Source organism: Zootoca vivipara, chromosome 11, assembly GCF_963506605.1.
Source record: "Zootoca vivipara chromosome 11, rZooViv1.1, whole genome shotgun sequence".
NCBI classification, from domain to species: Eukaryota; Metazoa; Chordata; class Lepidosauria; order Squamata; family Lacertidae; genus Zootoca; species Zootoca vivipara.
The window spans coordinates 42,653,247-42,675,062 of NC_083286.1; the positions used below are offsets into that span (position 1 = coordinate 42,653,247).

The 21,816-nt window shown below is 41.9% G+C and overlaps 1 protein-coding gene across 1 annotated transcript in view; it reads right to left on the reverse strand.

Moving 5' to 3' along the window:
* ITGA2 (integrin subunit alpha 2) overlaps window positions 1-21,816 on the reverse strand; it is a 63,759-nt gene that overhangs the window by 28,283 nt on the left and 13,660 nt on the right. Inside the window, exons 2-16 of the mRNA XM_035100567.2 lie at window positions 19,843-19,966; window positions 15,495-15,604; window positions 14,404-14,495; window positions 8,562-8,676; window positions 8,322-8,449; window positions 7,863-8,011; window positions 7,422-7,572; window positions 6,031-6,196; window positions 5,338-5,411; window positions 4,947-5,085; window positions 3,391-3,536; window positions 3,025-3,168; window positions 2,135-2,338; window positions 939-1,075; window positions 460-599 (exon numbers count right to left, since the gene is read on the reverse strand). Coding sequence (XP_034956458.2) covers window positions 460-599; window positions 939-1,075; window positions 2,135-2,338; window positions 3,025-3,168; window positions 3,391-3,536; window positions 4,947-5,085; window positions 5,338-5,411; window positions 6,031-6,196; window positions 7,422-7,572; window positions 7,863-8,011; window positions 8,322-8,449; window positions 8,562-8,676; window positions 14,404-14,495; window positions 15,495-15,604; window positions 19,843-19,966 — 2,019 coding nt within the window. The remainder of the gene's footprint in view (window positions 1-459; window positions 600-938; window positions 1,076-2,134; window positions 2,339-3,024; window positions 3,169-3,390; window positions 3,537-4,946; window positions 5,086-5,337; window positions 5,412-6,030; window positions 6,197-7,421; window positions 7,573-7,862; window positions 8,012-8,321; window positions 8,450-8,561; window positions 8,677-14,403; window positions 14,496-15,494; window positions 15,605-19,842; window positions 19,967-21,816) is intronic.

The window sequence follows — 21,816 nt, forward strand, 5'->3', positions numbered from 1 at the left end:
TGGACAGTGTTCTCGAAGCCACCAACATGAGTCTGACCAAACTGCGGGAGGCAGTGGAAGACAGGAGTGCCTGGCGTGCTCTGGTCCATGGGGTCACGAAGAGTCGGACACGACTAAACAACAACATACCTGCTCTGGTGATGCACTGGTGCTGTCCATAGAAGGACAAGCAATTCTGCACTTTTGATACAGCTTTTCAGTGGCACAACCACACATATCTCCTTTATTCTTTTATTTGAAATTATTTAAAATATTTCCATCCCATCCCTGGAAAATTTTACTTAAATCAACAAGGCAACCCTATACATGTCTACTCAGGAGTAAATCCCACCAAGTCTAGTGAAGCTTATGCCCAAAAGGGGATCTTGCAATTGCAACTTTACAGTAGTAGGTCATCTTGGCCCAACAAGTAGTGCTCTTAAAAAAAATCATATAAAACAAGACTGTAGAAATACTTACCCACTTGATTTGTCCTGTGAGCAGGTCTAAAGGTTGCACTGAAACATATGTGGAGAACTACCTCTGTATTCCTGTTTAGCAAGCTTATCTTCTTTGGTGTAGCTGATACATGTATGGACACAGCAGCAATACTCTGAGACCTGAAATGCAAACAGGCAGATTTGCCTCTAAACTTAATTGCAAAAAAGGGAGATTTGTTCTGAGGAGGCATCTACCTAGAATTTATACTAAAAAAAAACCAACAGTCAATTAGGCTGCATTCCTATACACATTTAATAGGGAGCAAGTCTCATAGAATATAGTGGGACTAAAACCTTAGGCTAAACATATATTCAACACTGAGTTGAATACCACCCTAAATTTCTTTCTCTCGTTCAGAATAAAGTTAGGGACTGGAAGAGAAGCAGTGGGAGAAGGGCCATTAAAGATATTTGTTGTTTTATATATATATATATATATATATAAATTCCACCTCTCACCAGAGTTGAATCACATTTCCATCAGAGCCGACAGATACATCAGTGATCCCATCACCATTTAAATCAGTATGGCCATCTATTGATCTTCCAAAATACTGGAGCTGCCGTCCAAACGCAGGGTCTGATCCCAAAATTTTCTGAGAAGAGAAATGTTTGTATCAGGCATGTTGATGTTTTCAGGCACATATGTGTTATTTTGAGGATTCTCCCCTGCTCAAATATTTCATATTAGCAATGAAGTCGTTGTTATTGGTTTTCATCATTGGCTTTTGAGTTACTTTGAAAAGCACATGCATCTGACAAAGTAGTATCTAGCCTTGCAAGCATAATTCCGCAATCAATGTGTTCACCTTTAAAGTGCCACAAGACCTTAACAGAAGAGAAGAAGAAGAAGAAGAAGAAGAAGAAGAAGAAGAAGAAGAAGAAGAAGAAGAAGAAGAAGAAGAAGAAGAAGAAGAAGGAGAAGGAGAAGAAGAAGAAGTAGGAGGAGAAGAAGAAGAAGAAGAAGAAGAAGAAGAAGAAGAAGAAGAAGAAGAAGAAGAAGAAGAAGAAGAAGAAGAAGAAGAAGAAAGAAGTAGCTGTATGGTTAATTATTTCCACATTTTTAACATTACTACAGTACATTTATATTCCATTTTCCTCTGAGGAGCTCAAATTGGTGTACATTGTTCTCCCACCCCATTTTATCTTTGCAACAGTTCTGTGAAGTCCATTAGGCTGAAAGACACAGACTGACCCAAGTCACACAATGAACTTCATAACCAATCTTATCAAGCAATGCTAATGAGAGGCTGGGGATTATTAGATCATTTGAGTGCCACCAGATCTGATGTCCTATTGGATGGGCCTCCTCATCTGATCTTAAACTACAGGGAGGTTCACATGGGAATAGGAACTAGGATTTGCAATGGAAAATTTTGCTCCTCAGAGTCGTACAACGTAATGACAGAAAAGGCCTCATAAAACATGCAAGACACCAACAAAAGGAGAAGACAAATAACCATGCTCAGAGCCTGGACAAAGCTCTAAATCAGGGTTGGGGAGTCTGTGGCCCACCAAATATTGCTAGACTCTAGCTCCCCTCAGTCCCAGCCAACACAGCCAATGACTGGGTATGACTGTTCAGACCAGGGAACAGTTCAGACCAGGGTATAACAAGACCTAATCTATAGCATTCTGTAAAAAAAGTAATTTACCTGGGAATATTTAGTGTGTATTGTCCTCTGTTTACCATTGTAAATGTAGATAGTACCAGCATTCTGGTTTTCTAGTGGTGCTCCAACTATCACATCATTGAAACCATCCAAATCGATATCTGAGGCAACAGCAATAGCAGATCCATACCGAGCATTTTCAGTCCCTTGAGGCCCTTCTAGAAGTTCTTGTTTGCCCAAAACACCCTTTGAGAAAAGGCCAGAGAAAGAGGGGGTCTTGCATTAGAGTTTTATGAAACACACAAGACAAATATTATTGAAACTGAATGCAATTCTTTGAAAAAGAAATGGAATTTCCTAGTTCTTACAAAATAGAAAAATCAGACGTGGAAATACTTATTCCCTTGTCCATTTTTGTTGTGCCAGCTATAAAGGAAGTAATAAAAACTTTCCATTAAGTATCTCGGGAATTATTGCTAAGGTAAGTAGCTTCTGCATACTTCCCAATATTATCAGTAATTATTGCTGTCTGCATAAAATAGCACCGCCATTCTATCAGGTTCATTGATCCAACTAAGGGGACTGAAATGAAAGGCGTCCTCAGTGTGTTGAAGGATATTGTGCTCAAATGGGTCTCATGCTGTTCCATTCATTCAAAAAGCTCAACAAGATGTGCAGACATCTTGAAAAAATGTTTTTTTTAAAAAAAAAACACTTAAAAACACTTATCAGCTATTTCAAGGGGTAACAAGGAGTGGATTTCACCTCCCCATTTTCCCTTGCCCATCAAATGACCAATTAGTAGAATTTCAAACATTTTGAAAGGTACCGTATGGATGAGAGCCAATTGGAATTTTTGGATTATCCATAGTATTTAGGAAAACATCAGGGCTTTGAGCTACTCTCTTGGCATCCCAATATATTTCATGTACCTTTCTGACTGAAAACATATAGACTCTCCCTTCTTCTTTTTTTAACTCATTCATGAACATTGGTGCGCCAACCAAGAGCACATCTGTTACTGAATCTCCATTAACGTCCACAGAACATAGTACACTACCAAAGTAGGAACCAATCTGAAATGACAGAACATTTTTTTATCAGACGGCGCATGTAAGTGCCAGTTACAGCCATACATTGTAGTTGGATTTGTGCAGACAAGATACACAACGTTGGAAAGGCAAACTCGTAATGCAAGTAAATATCAGTTTTAACCCCTACTCGCGGCAGCCAGTGCCTGTGACATTTATACATAGATAACACAAACAAGAAAACTCAATGCCAACTTCTGCACTTGCCTGCTCTCCTCTTTGAGAATGAACAATAGTTACATTGCCGTGGACATCAATCTCATAAACCACCACTCTGCCAGTGTAGTTGGACCGTGGAGCACCCGCAACAAAATAGAAAGCGTTTTCCGTGGAAAGAACAGCAACAGAATAACCTGAAAAGCAAAATCATCGTTATCGTTATCAAGCAACAGTGGTGCAGTTGTCCAAAAAGGCAACTGAGCATGAAAAGTATTCTAAAAGTGAAATGTAGATTCTATTTTGGTTGCTGCATGCCAAGATCCTTATGACTGCTGGTCCAGCTACAGAAAGGAGGTTCTGATTAGCTGCAAACTTTTGTTGATTAAACCTCACAGGGAGAAGAGCTGGCTGACCTAACCACTGTGATAGATATATTTTAGGACAAGTGATGATCTGGGACCATTCACATTAAATGGCAGGCTCTGAAACAGATGGAACAATGGGGGCAGGGGGTGTTATGTTCCCCCTACATACAGCTTCATGTTCTCTGTCATGTGGAGCACAGCTGTGTTCAGGAAGACCCACACAAGCACAGTGGCACTATTAACACACATGTGAAGACTCCATAGCCCTTAGGGGGACCTCCGTTCTTGTCCTGAATGGACCAGGAAGTGGAGTGCCACTTTATTTCTAGTTTGACAAATACACAATTTACTTCCCCCATGATTTTATGGGTCTTTTTCTTTCCCAGATTCTGGGCTTTAGGAACCTTAAGTACCCAAATATTTTGACAATATTTCCTACTCCCTGCAGCCCATTGTACCCGCTGAAAAGCTGTTTCTGGCTTCTTTGAATTCCTCTGGAACAGTACAGGACTTGGCTTAGGGAGAGGGGCTGCAATAAGTAAGAGGGATTGGCAAAAATTGGGTGTCCTGCTTTTTGTGAGTGGAAGTGCTTTCTGCTAGCGCAAAGTTATCCACCAGACACAGCCCTTACTTAGCTGCTACATAATCCATTTTATAGCTGTTGCCTCAGCTATTTCTATATTGATTATTTCTTGTCCAGAGTCTTGATCTGAGAACTCTTTCAGGTTTAGCAAGCTTATGGATGTATATAGGGCTTAGTAACATCTCAAGAAAATAGCACTGAAGTCCATAATGTTTTCCCCATTACAATATTTAATCATAGAAATCAGGAGAAAGAATTCTCCATCACTTGCCAATATAATTCTGAAGTGACTGCCTTATGAGATGCATTTTGTCCTTGAAAACTACATGAATTGTCAAGGACCCCCGTGAGTTTGAAGGCTTCCCCCCTTCAAAAGGCATGTAAATAAGAGTCAAATCAAGTTCCTAACACCCATATTGGTTTTTAGAAAACTGTATTTTATTAACCAATAAATTAGTTAAAAGACAAATTACTGTTCATTTAAAGACAGCAAGTGCTTGAAACTTCTGGCAACAGTTCCCAAGTTCAAGTATCTAAAAAAAATTGCTCTGGAATGATAAATCTTTAATTGGCTTTCCACAGTTCTAAAGCAGGAACGTGATAAAAGTATCCAAGCACATTTGATGAATATTTCACTCTGCCCTTTGAACCCTCACCTAAATAGGAGGTATGATTTCTGTCTTGCAAAACTTTTTCAAATGCTTGCTTGGGAAATATAGCAGCTTGTTTGGCTGTCTCCTGTACCACCGTTCCAGTCCACTCATAGGCCCCCACAGCACCCAGCATCAGAACTTCCTTAAGAGAAAGGAAAACAAAGGCAAACGGGAATTAAAATATACTCAGGTATTTTCAGTGAATGGTTTTCAATGACACAAGAGGCAATGACACATCCCCAAGACAAGTAGTTTTCAATATACTTTTCTACTTATACATTTCTATCGTTTTGTGATTCTCTACCATTCTAACAGTTTCTTCTTCAAGTAAAAAAAAGTAGTATTGTTGGTAATGTAAGTTAAATGCAGTGTTGGTTTACAAGCTGTTCATTACCTTTTGCTGCAAGTATGAAGCACTGAAACCCACTTGTGACATTTCCATCTGGAATAAATCACCTTGATCAGTACCTGGTGGGGAAAAAAGATGTTTACTTGTATGTCTATCACCCCAGTTACAAATAAATTTTGTGACACACTGATTTCAGTAGGTGGGAAGCCTGTGCTCCCCCCCCCAAGATGTTGTTGGATTCCAACTCCTGTCAGAACCAGCCAGCATGGTCAAAAGTCAGGCTTCCTCAACCTCGGCCCTCCAGATGTTTTGAGACTAAAATTCCCATCATCCCTGACCACTGGTTCTGCTAGCTAGGGATCATGGGAGTTGTAGGCCAAAAACATCTGGAGGGCCGAGTTTGAGGAAGCCTGATCAAAAGCCAAGGATGATGGGGAGTTTGTAACATCTGGCAAGTGACAGGCTAGCTAGTCCTGGATATAGGGTTGCCAGACTCAATAGAGGACAGGACTTCTGTGCCTTTAATTGCCCTGCTCTCTTTTGAGTCTGGAAACCTTAAAGAGAAACCAGCAGACCCTTTGCTTAATTTCCAAGCAAAGGGTCTGCTGGTTTCTCTTTAAGGTTTCCAGACTCAAAAGAGAGCAGGGCAATTAAAGGCACAGAAGTCCTGTCCTCTATTGAGTCTGGCAACCCTACCTGGATAGGAGTGATTAGTAGAAAGGGAAACTATTTTAGTACCTTCTATGCTGAAAATACGCTCTCCCAATGTTCCTGCTTCTTCTAAAAGTGCAGCTTCAGATGACACATTAAAGAAATATTTTGATGTGGGAACACTGGCAATTCCTTTGATTTCTTTGATTAAATTTCTAGTATCCATGTCTTGTCTAATTAAGTATCCTAATACCTTGGAAAAAAAGAGAATGATCATGTTTATTTTAATAAGAAGCATTCAGATACATCTGTATTTGTAATGGTTACGTACTTGTCACAGAACATTTTTTATCCATTTTGTCCCTTCATACAACCTCCACTGGGCATAGCAGATCAAATAGAAAGCTCTGTCCACCCAGTCACCACATGCTAATTAACCCATGAGGGGTGTACATGCATTTGGAGGGGAAGTGTCTTGCTAAAGGGAATCACACTTTTCTTACTACCTCTGTCTCCTCTTACTACTTCTGTCTTGGCACCATGTACTTCTTTGCTAAGGCCATACTGGCAGGCGGTTGGGGGGGGGGGGAATAGCTAAATGCACTTTAAGGGCATTTCAGTACCTGTGCAGTTCTCACTGATGCCCACTTCAGACATTGCTTCATGTGTGCCTCACTATAAATTATTTCCTTGTGCAAACCACAATCAAGGAAACTTTTTTAAATGTGGCATTTCCCTGAGGTGGTTAGACTTAATGTTGTTACCATCCGCTGGCAAGGTTACAATTAAGTGGGTCGCACAAGCAGATAACTGTGAAGATGAATGCACAAAGCATCTCTTTTGACTGAAATGGATATAGAAAACCACACTGAAGAGTTCTGTATGAAGAACGCAGCGCTTATGGAGCTATGAACTTGACAAATGCATATTGGGGACAAACAAATATTTCAGTTTCCCTGTGCTTCCCATTTTTCCAAGCTTAAGTACAGTTCACCTGATTTCCGCATCAATTTGCAAATTTTTGGTTTAAAAGTCTGTGTGAAAATTCAAAAGCGTTTTCATACACATTTCTCCTAATATGTACATATATGGACAAAACTCTCTGAAATATATACACGTTTACAAGCAAGTTCTCTTAATATAATGCAATTTTGTATGATAGTTTCACTGATACATGCATCTTTCTGCACAGTTTTGGATCGGAGAACTGCGTCTCAAAATTTGGAGAAGTTCAAAATCTGATGGATAGTCCATCTTGCTTATTGCTTTGGGAAGTGTGAACTAGTCAGGTTTGCATGAAAATGTGACTCAAACAATTCCGCCCGCCCGCCCCCCCCATCCCTTATGAATATTCCTCACAGAGGAACTACATTCTAGACTCATTGTCACAATTATTTTAGTCTCCTTGTAATCCATGCATTAAAGAAAGCGGGGGGGGGGGGTAAAGTTACAGTCGCAATAATGAAACCCTTACTTACTGCTATGCCAAACCTAGTGATGTTGTCCTCATTACATTTAGTTATCACTTCTTGCATACTCGAGCCATCATGTGATTCACCATCTGTCACAACAACCATGACTTTAGAGGCTGCTGGCCGCCCCCCAGCTTCTTTTGAGAAAGCGTTACGTCTGTAACGAACAGCATGTGTGATTTACCATATACAAATACCGCTTTTTACACATGCTTTCACGTAGTACTTTTACCACCAACAGAGTGAAGCTGCAGGAAAACAGCGTCACTACGAAATCCTTAGCTGATATCAAGTATATTCGCATTCAAAGTAGTATTCAAACATCATTTTAATTTACCCTCACATACAGATTAATATTTTTTTTGGCAATGATAGAGTTGTTCCGTTTTAAATAGAAAAGAGGATCTCTATTTAGCTGAGCATTAGCTGCTATTCGGTGTGCTTTACCTGGCATATTCAATTGCGCTGAATGTATTAGTTTGGACCCCTCCATTCTGAAAGGTTTCTGACATTGCTTTTACAACATCTTCTTTATCTTGGTAAGTATTCAGCCTGAACACTTCTCTTGGGTAAACACCATATTGAATCAAGCCTACCTAAAATTTCAGATAAAATTAAGAGGAAAAAGTATTATAGTACTAAATAAACCAGTCCAATACATCTATAAACTCCAGTCCCCATCAGCTCCAGCCAGGGAAGATGGAAATTCTAAATTCAGCAGAATCTTGGGGGACGGACACATGTTCCTAACCCCTAACATTAAAAAATGAATATTTACACTGCCAACTCATACATAATGGGCTGTATCCAATGGTGGCTTTGCACTAACAGGAAAGACTCCCCACCCCATAAGGCATGGCACCTCAGTTTTGCTGACCCTACCCCCTGTGGCCCAGTTTTACGCACCTGAGTTTTTGTGGGACCTATATCTAAACCTTGAACAAACTTTTTCAAAAAATCCGATACAGCGTGCCAGGGATGAATGCTGTTTGACTCATCACATACCACCACCACATCTATGGCGGAAGAACATTCTACAAAAGAAGGGGATAGAAAAAGTCTGAGCCAGTTACTTTAGCAGCATGGACTCTTGTCTTGTTTTTAAAGCAAATGAAATTGCTTACTGAATCATACTTAAGTACTTACTTTGCACAGCAGGGGAGAAACTTCTCATGATCTGGAAACTTGGGCCGAACTCAGAGCAGATCCCTGTTGCATAGTACTGGCTCCCACACTGTTGTGCCCACAAAGGGCCACACGTCTTTAAAAAGAAGAGGAAGAGGAATAAGTCTTTAGAAGCACCTATTACAGCAAAGCATTTAATCTCCCTCCTACAATGTGGGACAGAAATATTGCGCTGGAAGGTGTATTGTGCAGTCTCTCCCTCAATACAAGGCTAGACCACCCATGCAAGAGTGCTTCACATGTTAGGTAAAGGACGGACCCCTGGACAGTTAAGTCCAGTCAAAGGTGACTATGGGGTTTCGGCACTCATCTCGCTTTCAGGCCAAGAAAGGCGGCGTTTGTCCACAGACAGCTTTCCGGGTCATGTGGCCAGCATGACTAAACTGCTTCTGGCGCAACGGAACACCGTGACGGAAACCAGAGTGCATGGAAACGCCATTTACCTTCCCGCTGCAGCGGTACCTATTTTTCTACTCGCACTGGTGTGCTTTTGAACTGCTAGGTTGGCAGGAGCTGGGACAGAGAAACAGGAGCTCACCCCGTCGTGGGGCCTCGAACCGCCAAACTTCTGATCAGGAAGCCCAAGAGGCTCAGTGGTTTAGACCACAGCGCCACCTGCGTCTCCACATGTACTCTTGGCATGTATATTGGATAGCTTCTAATATTTAGCATACTCAGGAATCAAAAGTTTTGTGTCTCCTTTGTAAGAAATGCATAGCTTTCGTGCATTCTGCAATTTGAAGCAACAAATGATTCAAATGTGAACAAAGTGCAATTCCTGGGGAATCTGCACCTGGTTTTGCAGTTCCTGTAAGGGCAAAATCTGAGCCCGAAGCCAGACCATAGGTTTGAATCAGTTAGTGGTTGCAGGTTCAGTTAAGCATTGGATCCCCGCTGTTTGTTTATTTAAAATAGGTTTCATTACTTTTTTCAGGCTTCAACATGCAAGAGCAGGGCAGTATACAGGAGCCTCAATTACCAAGAATACGGTATACTTTTAAGTAGCTGCTGTGTAAAACCCTGTTAATAAGAATCTCAGTTAAAGGCAACACTGAAGAGGAAGGTCTAAATGCCTGTACAGATGTGCACAAGTCAATGGGAAGGGATTCCATAGCTCTGGGGCCACCACCAAGAAGGTCACACCAACAGCTTAGCCTAACATAATGGTGGGCCTTCGAGAAGGACCCCCTGAAACAGATATTAGCATATAGGCAGGATTGTATAGCTGACAGAGGTCTTTAAGCTAGTATTTTCTGCACCTTGTCAATGATCATCTAGTGAACCATTTTGCATGATAAATGGCTCTGAACCATGCGTGGCTTGCTGCACTAGTCCTTGACTCTATGGCATGACACTACACATTTCTCAGTTCAACACTATAAACATTGCATACTTCAAGACATTGATAAAGGAGATCCTTGCCACTTAGCATACTGGCTGTGTTCACAAATCATGCTAGAGCTAAAATTAATCCAAGCCTGTGTTGAAAACCATTTGGTTCATTCTTATCACAGCAGTTCCCGGGAGAGTAATTTCAGAATTTTTTTTTTATCCCTGATAATCAGAAGCCTTATCCTTTCAAACCTAAAATACAGTATATTAGTGGCAAATAACACAGCCCTTGGGTCTTGCTCACACATGTTAGGAATCTAAAATAGCTACAATCTCTGAACTACATACCAACTCTAATGTACTTGCAGAGCAGTAAAAAGCTATGCACCTCAAAGTAGATATTAGGTTAAGCTGTACTGTTACCTCACAACTTCAGCGCCCTTCCTGTTCAAGACCTGTGAAGGGTGATGCCCCATTTTGATGATTTCTAGTAGACTCTGCAAGTGAGCATTATGTTTGCCCCACTTACCAGCACTAGCAGCCCTGACATTCCTTCAGCTACTGGGCACAATTTTGTATCATACTCACAAGTCACAGAGTGAGGGCAGAAAGCATTGCCCTCATTCAAATTGGGTCCAGATGGTATTGGCATGAAGCCAAATCAGAGTGAGGCCAACAGTTCCTGCCCTAATTCTGGCATCTTGTAGCCAAAGAGGGAATATGCCCATCAGAAGTGGAGACTAGGATTGTTGCCACCCCCAGAACCCCAAGCAGGCAGCAGAAAAAAACAGCAAGGGCCCTTCCATTAAATCTTTCATACCCCCAAACCCCAAATCCATTTCAGATCAGTAAAGGTCACCTGAAATTGTTTTGTCTCAGCCATAGATAGTGAAATTTCTTTCACATTAACTGGAACTGGCCAGAAGATGGCATCATCCTAGTGAACTTATACTAGTCAGTTCTCCATTACTTCAATTCACTGCATTCTTTTATGAGGACCAGCAATAAACAAGTTCAGCCCTAACCTTTCAGATCATGCCATGCTTTCTAAAAGCCCAGGAACAGGTGTAGGTGTAGCCACATTTCCCCCCTGAATCAAATCTACAATCAGGGGTGTAATTAATTATTAGGCGAAAGTATTCTGCAAGTCTGACATTTTTCCATAGCTCTCCTGCAGCCTCCCCCAACTTGGTGTCCTCAGTATATTTTGGAAGACAGCTTCCATCATGCTGGCTAGGGCTGATAGAAGTTGTACCAGTAGTTTAAAACAGATGGAGGGCAACTTGTTGAGGAAGGCTGCTCTGCTGGAGAATGGGCAGGGGTCAGCAAACTTTTTCAGCAGGGGGCCGGTCCACTGTCCCTCAGACCTTGGGGGGGGGGCGGGGGCAGACTATATTTTGAAAAAAAAATGAACGAATTCCTATGCCCCACAAATAACCCAGAGATGCATTTTAAATAAAAGGACACATTCTACTCATGTAAAAACATGCTGATTCCCAGACCGTCCGCGGGCCGGATTTAGAAGGCGATTGGGCCGCATCTGGCCCCTGGGCCTTAGTTTGGGAACCCTGGGTTACATTTACTCCTTCCTGTGCAGCAATACTTTCAGGAAAATGTCCCGCTTCTTTCCTTAGAAAGGAAGCTAATACTTTTTTCTTATTCACAGATCACTTAGGTTACAATCCTAAGCACACTTTCAAAGGAGTGAACCCCACTGTAGTCCAAATAACTCACTTCTGAGTGTATAGGATTGCATTGTAACAGTGCAATCCTATGGTGTTGTTCCCCGAATTAAGTTCCACTGAGTTCCGTGGGGATCACTCCCTTGTTAAGCATATTTAGGATCATGTTCTTAAGCTCTTTCGTTGTTTTAACATAGGGATGGGAAAGCTGCGTCCTTCCAGAACTTACTGGACCCCAACTCCCATCCATCCCACCCAGCATGGCCAATGGTCAGTCTAGCAATACCTGGAGGGTCACAGGTTCCCCAGCCCTTTTAAAAAAATATCTGGAGCACAAGAAACAGCACAATAATGTTGTAGTTATTAATTGCATTGGCTGTGAGATAAAATAAAGGCAACCCTTCCATGAGGCATGGTGATGCAAGCTGCTTCAGATTCTGGACTGCAGTTCTGTTAAAGTATTTCAGTTGCAATATTATAGATCAAATAACTTGTTTTTTAAAATAATAATAATAATAATAATAATAATAATAATAATAATAATAATTAAAAAGCAGAGGCAACAGCAGTATGGAAAGGGTGGGCAGTATAATTACGTTTATAGCTGAAATCCTATACTTGCTTACGTGGCAGGAAGTCCCATTGGATTTAATGGGCCTTCCTTCTGAATAAATGGGTATTGGATTGCAATGTAAAGGTCTGTTGGTTCAGATATGTGCACAGCAATGGTGTGTTGGAGCGCCTTGCCTTCCGGATGATTTCTGCTGAATAGGCACATGAAGAAGTTGGCACATAGTATGGCTCCTGAAAAACTTTTATTTAAATGGCTATTTTTCATCCATGCCTCGGATAAAATTACAGCCTTGTCTTGATTTCCTATATCATCAGCACATTAGCCCTTTCCCTTTGTGTATTCATGTTCAAAATTTAAAATATTTGTATTTCAATATGCATAACTCTTTGGTACATCTCCTTTTAAAAAAAAACAATTCCCACAAATGTTAGAGCAGCTTTAGACTGGTCTGTATAGCATAAGAAATATTGTGCATAATGCAAACAAGTCATAAGGGACTTGTTTTCGTTGCATCTGCAGCATGCAAGCTCAACACACTGAATACGCTTCTCAAGACTATGCAAATAACATGCACTAAAAGGTTTCTCGGAATATAATTTCAGACTTCATTATCAACAAGCACAGGGAATGCTTCTGAAAGTGATCACAACTTTAAATGTTTGTAAATTTTGTGCGTCAGCATTATATAGTGCAATATGCACAACAAAGAACGAATCCCATTTTAAAGTCTAGACTCTAGATCAGGCATCCCCAAACTTCGGCCCTCCAGATGTTTTGGACTACAATTCCCATCTTCCCCGACCACTGGTCCTGTTAGCTAGGGATCATGGGAGTTGTAGGCCAAAACATCTGGAGGGCCGCAGTTTGGGGATGCCTGCTCTAGATGATGGAAAAAGAAGTTTAACTCAAACTTTTCCCTGCCAACAATAACTCCAAGTATTTGGCTGCAATTATTTTCTCTTATCTAAGGACAATCGGCTTTGCAAGGTTTGATCCCAGTTAGAAAACCAACCGGAAACAATAAACTGAAATTCCAAGAAGAAATTGAATTGTCCAGTAGCTCATTGGTAGCCAATGCGTTTTCAGGACTGGTGGCAAATGGTCCCATCAGGTTGTCCCAGTTACCAGCCTAACAGCTGCATTCTTCATGATTATATCTGCCATCCAAATAAGCAGACAGCATCTGTTGAAATCTTATGGTAATTCAATGAAAGCTTTTCTCAACTGTGGGTAGGCAATTCGATGATCCTTCTGAAAAGCAGCAAAGCACTGAGAGGAGCAATTATTATTAATCACTTCCTCCAAGATATATGGAATTTTAGACTGGGTCAATGATAATCATTTCTTTATTTATTCATTGCCTTACACTCCAAGGATCTCAATGCAACTTACATGAATGCAATGAAACATACAAAAGTATGTACAATAAAATACCAGCCGCTTGCAATGCTACAATATGAAAACAATGAGCTAATGAAACAACACCTACAGCAGCAGGAAAACAACAACAATCAAATTCCAGTCTTTGTCTGGAACTGACTAGAAAATAAAATAAAAATAAAAAAACATTAAATTAGAGGGAAATATTATTATTTATTTATTTATTTATAAAATTTCTATACTGTCCTTCCTCCAAAGGAAACAATATAAAAACACAGGAACATAGTAGCAAACAAAAACAATACCCTCCCCAAAAGTTTAAAAGGCCATAGACTGCTTAATTAGGGAAAGGCCTGGGAGAAGTGGAATGTTTTTGCCTGGTGCCTGAAGGTATGTAGCGAGGGTGCCAGGCGAGCCTCCCTGGGGAGAGCATTTCAAAAGTGGGGAGCCACTGAAGAAAAGGCCCGTTCTCATGTTGCCACCCTCTGGACCTCTCACGGAGGAGGCACACAAAGAAGGGCTTCAGGTGATGATTGCAGGCTCTGGGTCGGTTTACAAGCAGAGAGGCACTCCTGAGCCATTTAAGGCTTTATAGGTAAAAACCAGCACTTTGAATTGAGCCCAGAAACTAATTAATAGCCAGAGTAGTTGGACCAGGATTGACATTATATGTACCTATAAACAGACCCATTTATCACTGCAATTTATATCTTAACTTGTTTGGATGAACAATACACTGTAATGAAAAAGTGACCCAGGAAAAGCTAGGAAAGGTTATAGTTTCATCACTGACTGCCAAACAAGCTATATTTTATATTGCATCTCCAGCACTTACCAAAAATCCTCCGGTTATTGAGTTTCTTACTAAGGTCAATCCTAGATTCATATACTTCTTTATCTCAGTAGCATTTGGGACACTTGCGAAAGCTAAAAAGACACAATACAACAATGCACACATTCAAGTAAAATTCAAGCTGCCATTTTCAATTTAAGCAGCCAGACCCCTGTATATGTTTGATGCTATCTCTTACCTATGTCCCATATAATCCCCTAAAACAATACAAGCTCTCTTAATAAGCATCATCTGTGAACTATTAGAAAAATTGTTTGTGTTAAGAATCCTCCATTCATGAAGTTGCTTTTCCCCAGAAACTCAGCACAGGGAGCAACTTAGGACCTTACTGTTCTGACCACCATTTGAGGCCGGGATAAATCATGTACAGTATTTTTTCCGTCTATAAGACGCCCCAATGTCTATTTTTGGAGACTCAGATTTAAGAAAATGGGGGGAGATGTATCTGTATATAAGATGCCCCCTAATTTTTGACATTATGTTTTAGGAAAAGAACCTAGCCTAATACATGGAAAAATACGGGAATAATCTTTATTTTTAGTAACAGAATGCCCTGGTTTGCATTAAACGTATTGAGCTACTGAGCACAACACAAGCTCAAATAAATGCTCCTCACTTCTTATCTAGGGACTCTATTTCTATCACACATTCCATGTACATTTCTTCCCAACTTGTGACAAATTGTCATAGATTTCTGCCGTGTGCAGAAATTCGATTTGGCATTCCCCCACCCCCAAGCAGTTGCGATGATGTGCTCCAAGTTTATTCCTGCACTCAGCAACCAAAATATATGACCATACATGCTATGTACAGATCTTTCACAAAACGTAGGTTTTCGGTCTCCAAATGGAACTGAGCCTACATATATGTAGAGATGACAGCAGAGCCACCCCTGTTTAGCAATTGTGGGTGGTGCATTGTGTTTTTATATGCTATCACCAACTTTGGGTGGATAAGAAATAATAACAAGAAGTACAATAATCAAGATGATGATTACGTATGCTGAGGTCCATGGGAAGAAAGGCAGAATATACAATTTATTCTTTAATTTATTTGCTGAATTTAGAACTTACTCTGCAAGTTCATCTTTGAACATTGAGTTCCCGGTTGATTAACATCACACTTATAAACGTCGCCCATTCTGTTTCCTGGATATCCACTCCAGGGTGAACCAACAAGCAACCTGGAAAACAGACATATCTTTACAACTGTATGGGCATTTCAGTTGAAATACTCCACTCTAAAAACAGTACAGTGGTACCTCTACTTACGAATTTAATGCGTTCCAAACACACATTTGTAAGTCGAAAAAAATTGTAAGTCGAATCCCATAGGAATGCATTGGGAGAAAAAAAATCGTAAGTCGAAGCAACCCTATCTAAAAATTCGTAAGTAGAAAAAATCCTATCTAAACCGCATCCAAGATGGCGGAGGGAGCTCCATTTGTAAGTAGAAAAATTCGTAAGTAGAGTTATTTGTAAGTAGAGGTACCACTGTAATTGAAAGTATGAGCTCAAGGTTACTACAATAATTATCTTTATGATTGTTTCTTTGGTCTCTGTAAAACAAGGTCAACATGATGCACGCCAGATGCTATGGGCCACAATTCCCAACAGCACAGCCAATGGTCAGGAATCATGGGAATTGTAGTCCATAACATCTGTCAGGCAACATACTGAGTATTCATCATATGACAGAAATGTATGTATAATTTTGCGTTCCTTCATTTTTTACATGGTAACATCTAGCCAATTCCACCACTGTATTTTTCGCTCCATAAGACACACCTGACCATAAGACGCACTTAGTTTTTAGAGGAGGAAAACAAGAAAAAAATATTCTGAATCAATGCCGCTGTCGGCGGAGGGAAGAGCAACCCACTTTCGGGCTGCTCGTCCCTCCCCCGCCTCTCAGCCGCTGGCGATGGTGGAGGAGGAGCAGCCCGATTTCGGGCTGCTCATTCCTCCCCCACCGCTGGGAGCCATGGCTCCAGCAGCAGAGGCATCCCTCCGCTTGAGGGATCCCACTGCCATCCAGTGCCTTCGCTCCATAAGACGCCCAGACATTTCCCCTTCGTTTTTAGGAGGGGGAAAGTGCATCTTATGGAGTGAAAACTACGGTACCTCATTTTCACTTGTGTGAGCAACTTGTGTCAACTAGGGAGTAGGCATTACTGTTGGCATCCATCCATCCCAAGAGACAATGGAGTGCGCCTCCATGGGTGAAGTCAAACCGCTGTGATTAACAGCACCAAAGTGATCTCTCTGGGGCAGAAGCCTGGGCAGTGCTTATGGAGGTCCTGGGCTGCCTAGATGACAAGACCCAACTCTCAGCCTCGCTGATGTGGTCCAAAGGAAAGCAGAGCAATACAATTGGCACCAATTGTGCTGCAAGAGTTGCAGGAAGGAGGTTACAAGGCACCATTTCACCATCCTAGGAACTCAACTCCCAATTTGTATAGCCTTTTCTTCTCCTGAAGATATTCCACAAGGCTGTGGAGGTTTAGGATTGGAGTTTTCTTTCTCCTAGATGGGCTACCTTTCTAAGTTGATGAGCCCCATCTGCCCCTTACTTCCCTCCACAGCATGTGCGGAAACTGCCTAGTGTGACCCACTATTGATCTCGTCAGCTCAATACACTAGAGCCTGTCTTCACAGGCAGGGAAAGTCCCTAATTCACCAAGGGTTTGAGACCCTAGTGAGTAGGCATTAGTGACAATATAATTATTACTCGAGGCACACCTCCCTCTATGCAAAGATGGGTTAAATCTTTGCTATGCAAACAATGAAGTCAATAGTAAGTAAAGGTTACTTACTATTCCAATCGTGGAAACTTGGAAAATCTATCACTGTGACTATTTCCAAGTTAACACCCAGAAAACTCCCCCCCTCCACCACCCCAAAAAGTTCTCTCCCTACACCAGCGTTTCTCAACCACTGTTCCGCGGCACACTAGTGTGCCGCGAGACGCTGGCTGGTGTGCCGCGACGTGCAGCGACGAGAAGGGCGATTTGCATTGTCACGTGCCTGGCGGCCGCCAATAAGCTACACTAACCCGCCGGAAAGCAATATTTCTCCTCCTCTTTCCCAAAGCTCAGTGCAAACAAGCCTGGCGGCCGCCAATACACAACACTAACCCGTTGGACGGCTTGTGAAGCCTTATTACAGGAGATTGCAACCAACACAGCAATTGGCAAGTGTTTCTTACAGTCATAATTATAGTCAATATAGGGCGGCACAGAGTTAAATTTTTTAACTTTTTTAATGGTGGTGTGCCTCGTGATTTTTTTCACGGAACAAGTGTGCCGTGGCCCAAAAAAGGTTGAGAAACACTGCCCTACACCACATGGTCACTCAGAAGAGTGAGCTTTGAAAGGGTATTTTAGTGAGAGCTGGACCATAAAGAAGGCTGATCGCCAAAGAATTGATGGTTTTGAATTATGGTGCTGGAGGAGACTCTTGAGAGTCCCACGGACTGCAAAAAGATCAAACCTATCCATTCTGAGGGAAATCAGCCCTGAGTGCTCACTGGAAGGACAGATCCTGAAGCTGAGGCTCCAATACTTTGGCCACCTCATGAGAAGAGAAGACTCCCTGGAAAAGACCCTGATGTTGGGAAAGATGGAGGGCACAAGGGAAGGCAACAACAGAGGATGAGATGGTTGGACAGTGTTCTCGAAGCTACAAACATGAGTCTGACCAAACTGCGGGAGGCAGTGGAAGACAGGAGTGCCTGGCGTGCTCTGGTCCATGGGGTCACAAAGAGTCGGACATGACTAAAGAACAACACCAAATCATGACCCTGTTGATTAAAATGATTTCCAGTTTGTGAAACTTTTTAAAAATCCAGAACAGAAGAACATAAAATAGCTTGAAAGTCAACTTGATTTTTTAAAACATGACTTTTTAAAAAAGCAGAGAGAGAGAGATCTCAAAAGAATATGGAAACATCTTAGTTTCCATATCTATACAGATAATTAAGTGAAGTTAATCCCAGAAGCTAAATTTACTTATTTGTTTATTTCAGGGTAGGGAAACTATGGACTTCAGATGTTGTTGGCTTCTCAATGCCCATCACTGACAGACATCATAGCCAATGTCTGAGACGTTGGAAGCTGCTTTTCAGCAATACCTGGGTGGCCACCGGTTCCCAATTCTCATATAATTTGGCTTGCTTGCTGTTTACTTTATACGGTACTCTGATTCTGCTGTTCAATGAACTTCCTGTCCTACCTTACACAATGTTATGACTAAATGTACAATACTACTGTGGAGTACTATTAGTCACCTTTCTAAGCATCATTCCACTAAATAGCCTTTTAATGGGTCTGGATTTTAGGAAGTCAACAACTAAACAGACGCAACTGCAAACATACAGCAGACCGTGGGAGGGAGAAGATGAAAGTACAATGAGTTACTTGTCAGAGCCAAATTATGACGTAGCTCCTAATTAAAATGGGTGCAGCACAAAGTCAACTTTAAATCCTTTGCAAACACAAAGTCAACTTTGAATCCTTTGCAATCTGCAGTTGTTGGCACTCCTTTCTCTTTTCCTTGCATTGTTTAAAAGAAGAAAGTTGATAAAGAAATTAATCAACAAGCCAAGGTGATGCAATTTAGAAGCACCAGTTAATTTCTATTGCCAGGGTGGCCCAATCAGGAAACACTCACTGAATAAGCAAAAAACCAACACCTAAATTTTTTAGCATAGACTTTTAAATTCAACAGTTCTAGTTCTGAAAACCCCCGTTTTCAATATGTTGTTCTTATGTGGTAAAATATTAGCACAAAAAGGTCAGATTAGCATTACTAGGGGTTGCATCCAATGGTAGTTTGTCTCAGCACAAGGGTGGGAAACATTATTTTACAGTCCAAGGGACTGTCCCTTATGGAAAATGCTGCAGGGCCGCCTGCAAGCCAGTCCTAGCATGGCCAGAGGCAAGAGTAGATGGAGCATTGCATGCCTTTGTCCAGTATGTCTTATTTCCACCACGCAGAAGTAGAATTTCTACACACACCTATGCCCACACACTTCCCTCTATTCAGGCAAGCAAGAGACATCAGCATAGTTCAAGGCACATTCCAGGAAGGCAAGATGGGCTAGCAAGATGTGTGGCCTGGGGAGAGCCCTATGGGTCAGAGAGAGAAGCCATAGCTCAACTGCTCACTGGGGCAAGTATCTTTCAGGTATCCTGAAATATTACCTCATCCCCTCCATAACCAACCAATTTGCAGAAGTTCCCAAGTTTGATCCCCAGACACCCATCAGAAATCCTGAAGAGCAGCTGCCAGGCAGTGTAGACAATAGAGAACTAGATGGGCTGCTGGGTCTGACTCGGTATAAGACACCTTCCTGTGTTCCTAATATACTTGCCCATTGCTTTCCTCCCTGCACTATGAACGAAGAACAGGAAATGCTTACCATTTGCCTTCTTGATTTAAAAGCTGTTGGACTGTATATCCGAATTGTTCACTCGAGGGGCCAGAAAATACTCTTGCTCCTTGGAGCCCGACGTTGTATGCTTCACAGCGGTTTTCAAAGATGCCTGTTGAGAGGAAGAGTAATTTATCATAATAGAACAATTAAGAAAACAAGCCAACGTACTCCTGGTTCTTCATGCCAGTTCTGCTCAGCATGGGCTTTTTTGAGCCGGAACTCGCCAGAACTCAGTTCTGGCACCACTCAGGTGAGTGCCATTGCCATTATAAGAGAACAAGGCCTCAGTCGTGGTGAGTTCCGGCACCTCTTTTCCCTAGAAAAACAGCACTGCTGTTTCCACATTTCCACAGCTGCACTGGGAAAGGCAACAGCATGAGAACCACAGGAAGAGCCTCACTGGATCAGACCAAAAGTGTATCTAGTCCAAAGACCTTGATGTTGGGAAAGATGGAGGGCACTAGGAGAAGGGGACGGCAGAGGACGAGATGGTTGGACAGTGTTCTTGAAGCTACGAACATGAGTTTGACCAAACTGCGGGAGGCAGTGGAAGACAGGAGTGCCTGGCGTGCTCTGGTCCATGGGGTCACGAAGAGTCGGACACGACTAAACGACTAAACAACAACAAAGTCCAACATTCTGTTCTTATCAGATGGCCGAGCAGATGCCCTTGGAGAACCCACAAGCAGGGCATGGCACATTAGTGTATTCCCACAAATGGTACTGGGGCTGAATAAAGCAGCTGGAGCAGATTTTTAAAAAAATGTTCTAAAAACAACAACACAAAAAACCTTAACCCTGAAAATGAAGCTGATGGAAAGTGTATGAGTGCAGCAGGGACACAGGGAGCTGTGGTGCATTGGATTAGGATAGCCTGTCTGGTGGTAGTTCTTCAGGGGACTCATGCCAGTGTACTGTACTGGAAGGAGCAGAGACCACCAGTGTCGAAGGAATGAAGATATGATTTGTTTCATCCATTCTGGCCTACCTAGACTATAAACATAAGTTATTCTCAATATTTCAGTTTAATATACTTCTGAATCAATAGCCTCTGTACTCCTGAAAACAACCTCTGTAAGTGGATGGGCATGGTCAAAGACACTGGCTTCAATTCCTCATGTGAAAAACAGAAGTGACAGCACTCTGCCTCAAGGGATGGTACTTTTGCATACATACTGTAGGATCTTAAAATGTTAGAGCTGACCCCTGCTCAATGCTGACTCTGTAAGTGAAGGATGGGTGTAGTATAGCATCCTTTGTCCAGCCACTGCTTAAGTATCTCCAACAAAGATGAGCTTGCTTCCCAAGGCAGTCAAGCTGCTCTTCCTGTTAGGAAGTCTGTCCTAATGTTTATCTAAATGTGGCTTCCTTTCCATTTCCTCCCACTGGTTCTAGTTCTGACCTCTGGAGAAACAGAAGAAGTCTGCTCCGCCTTCTGTGTGCCCTCCAGATATATGAAGACAGCTTCATCACATGAATTTCCTCTTCTCGTGTGATCAAGCTGAATAGAGTTAACTCCACCCCCCCTTGCATGGTCCTGCCCCCACCACCCATTTTACACCAGCATAAAGTCATCCAATCACAGCTCAGTTGGCTGAGCTCTCCAGGGACAAGGGTGTTGCCTCTGTGTAGCTCCAGCTGAGCCAAGATGTTGAGCTTATGCTGGCATAGCTCAGCTACACTGGGGATTGGCTGGTTTAAGATCGACCAGATACTGTACTAACTTCCTTATCCCGATAGATCTTGGGTTTGTATTGTCCTGTAGCAGTTTCAGCTGTTCCTCAGAGCCTATGGGGACAAGAATGGACCACTCAGCATCCTAGTTGCCTCTTCTGGGCAAGCTCCAGTTTGTCAATGTCCTTCTTAAAATGTGGTGCCCAGAACTAGCAATATGTAAAAGGTATTAAGAAGGTATTACATAAATGAGAAACAGCAGGCAACAAAGCAAGATAAGTGTTG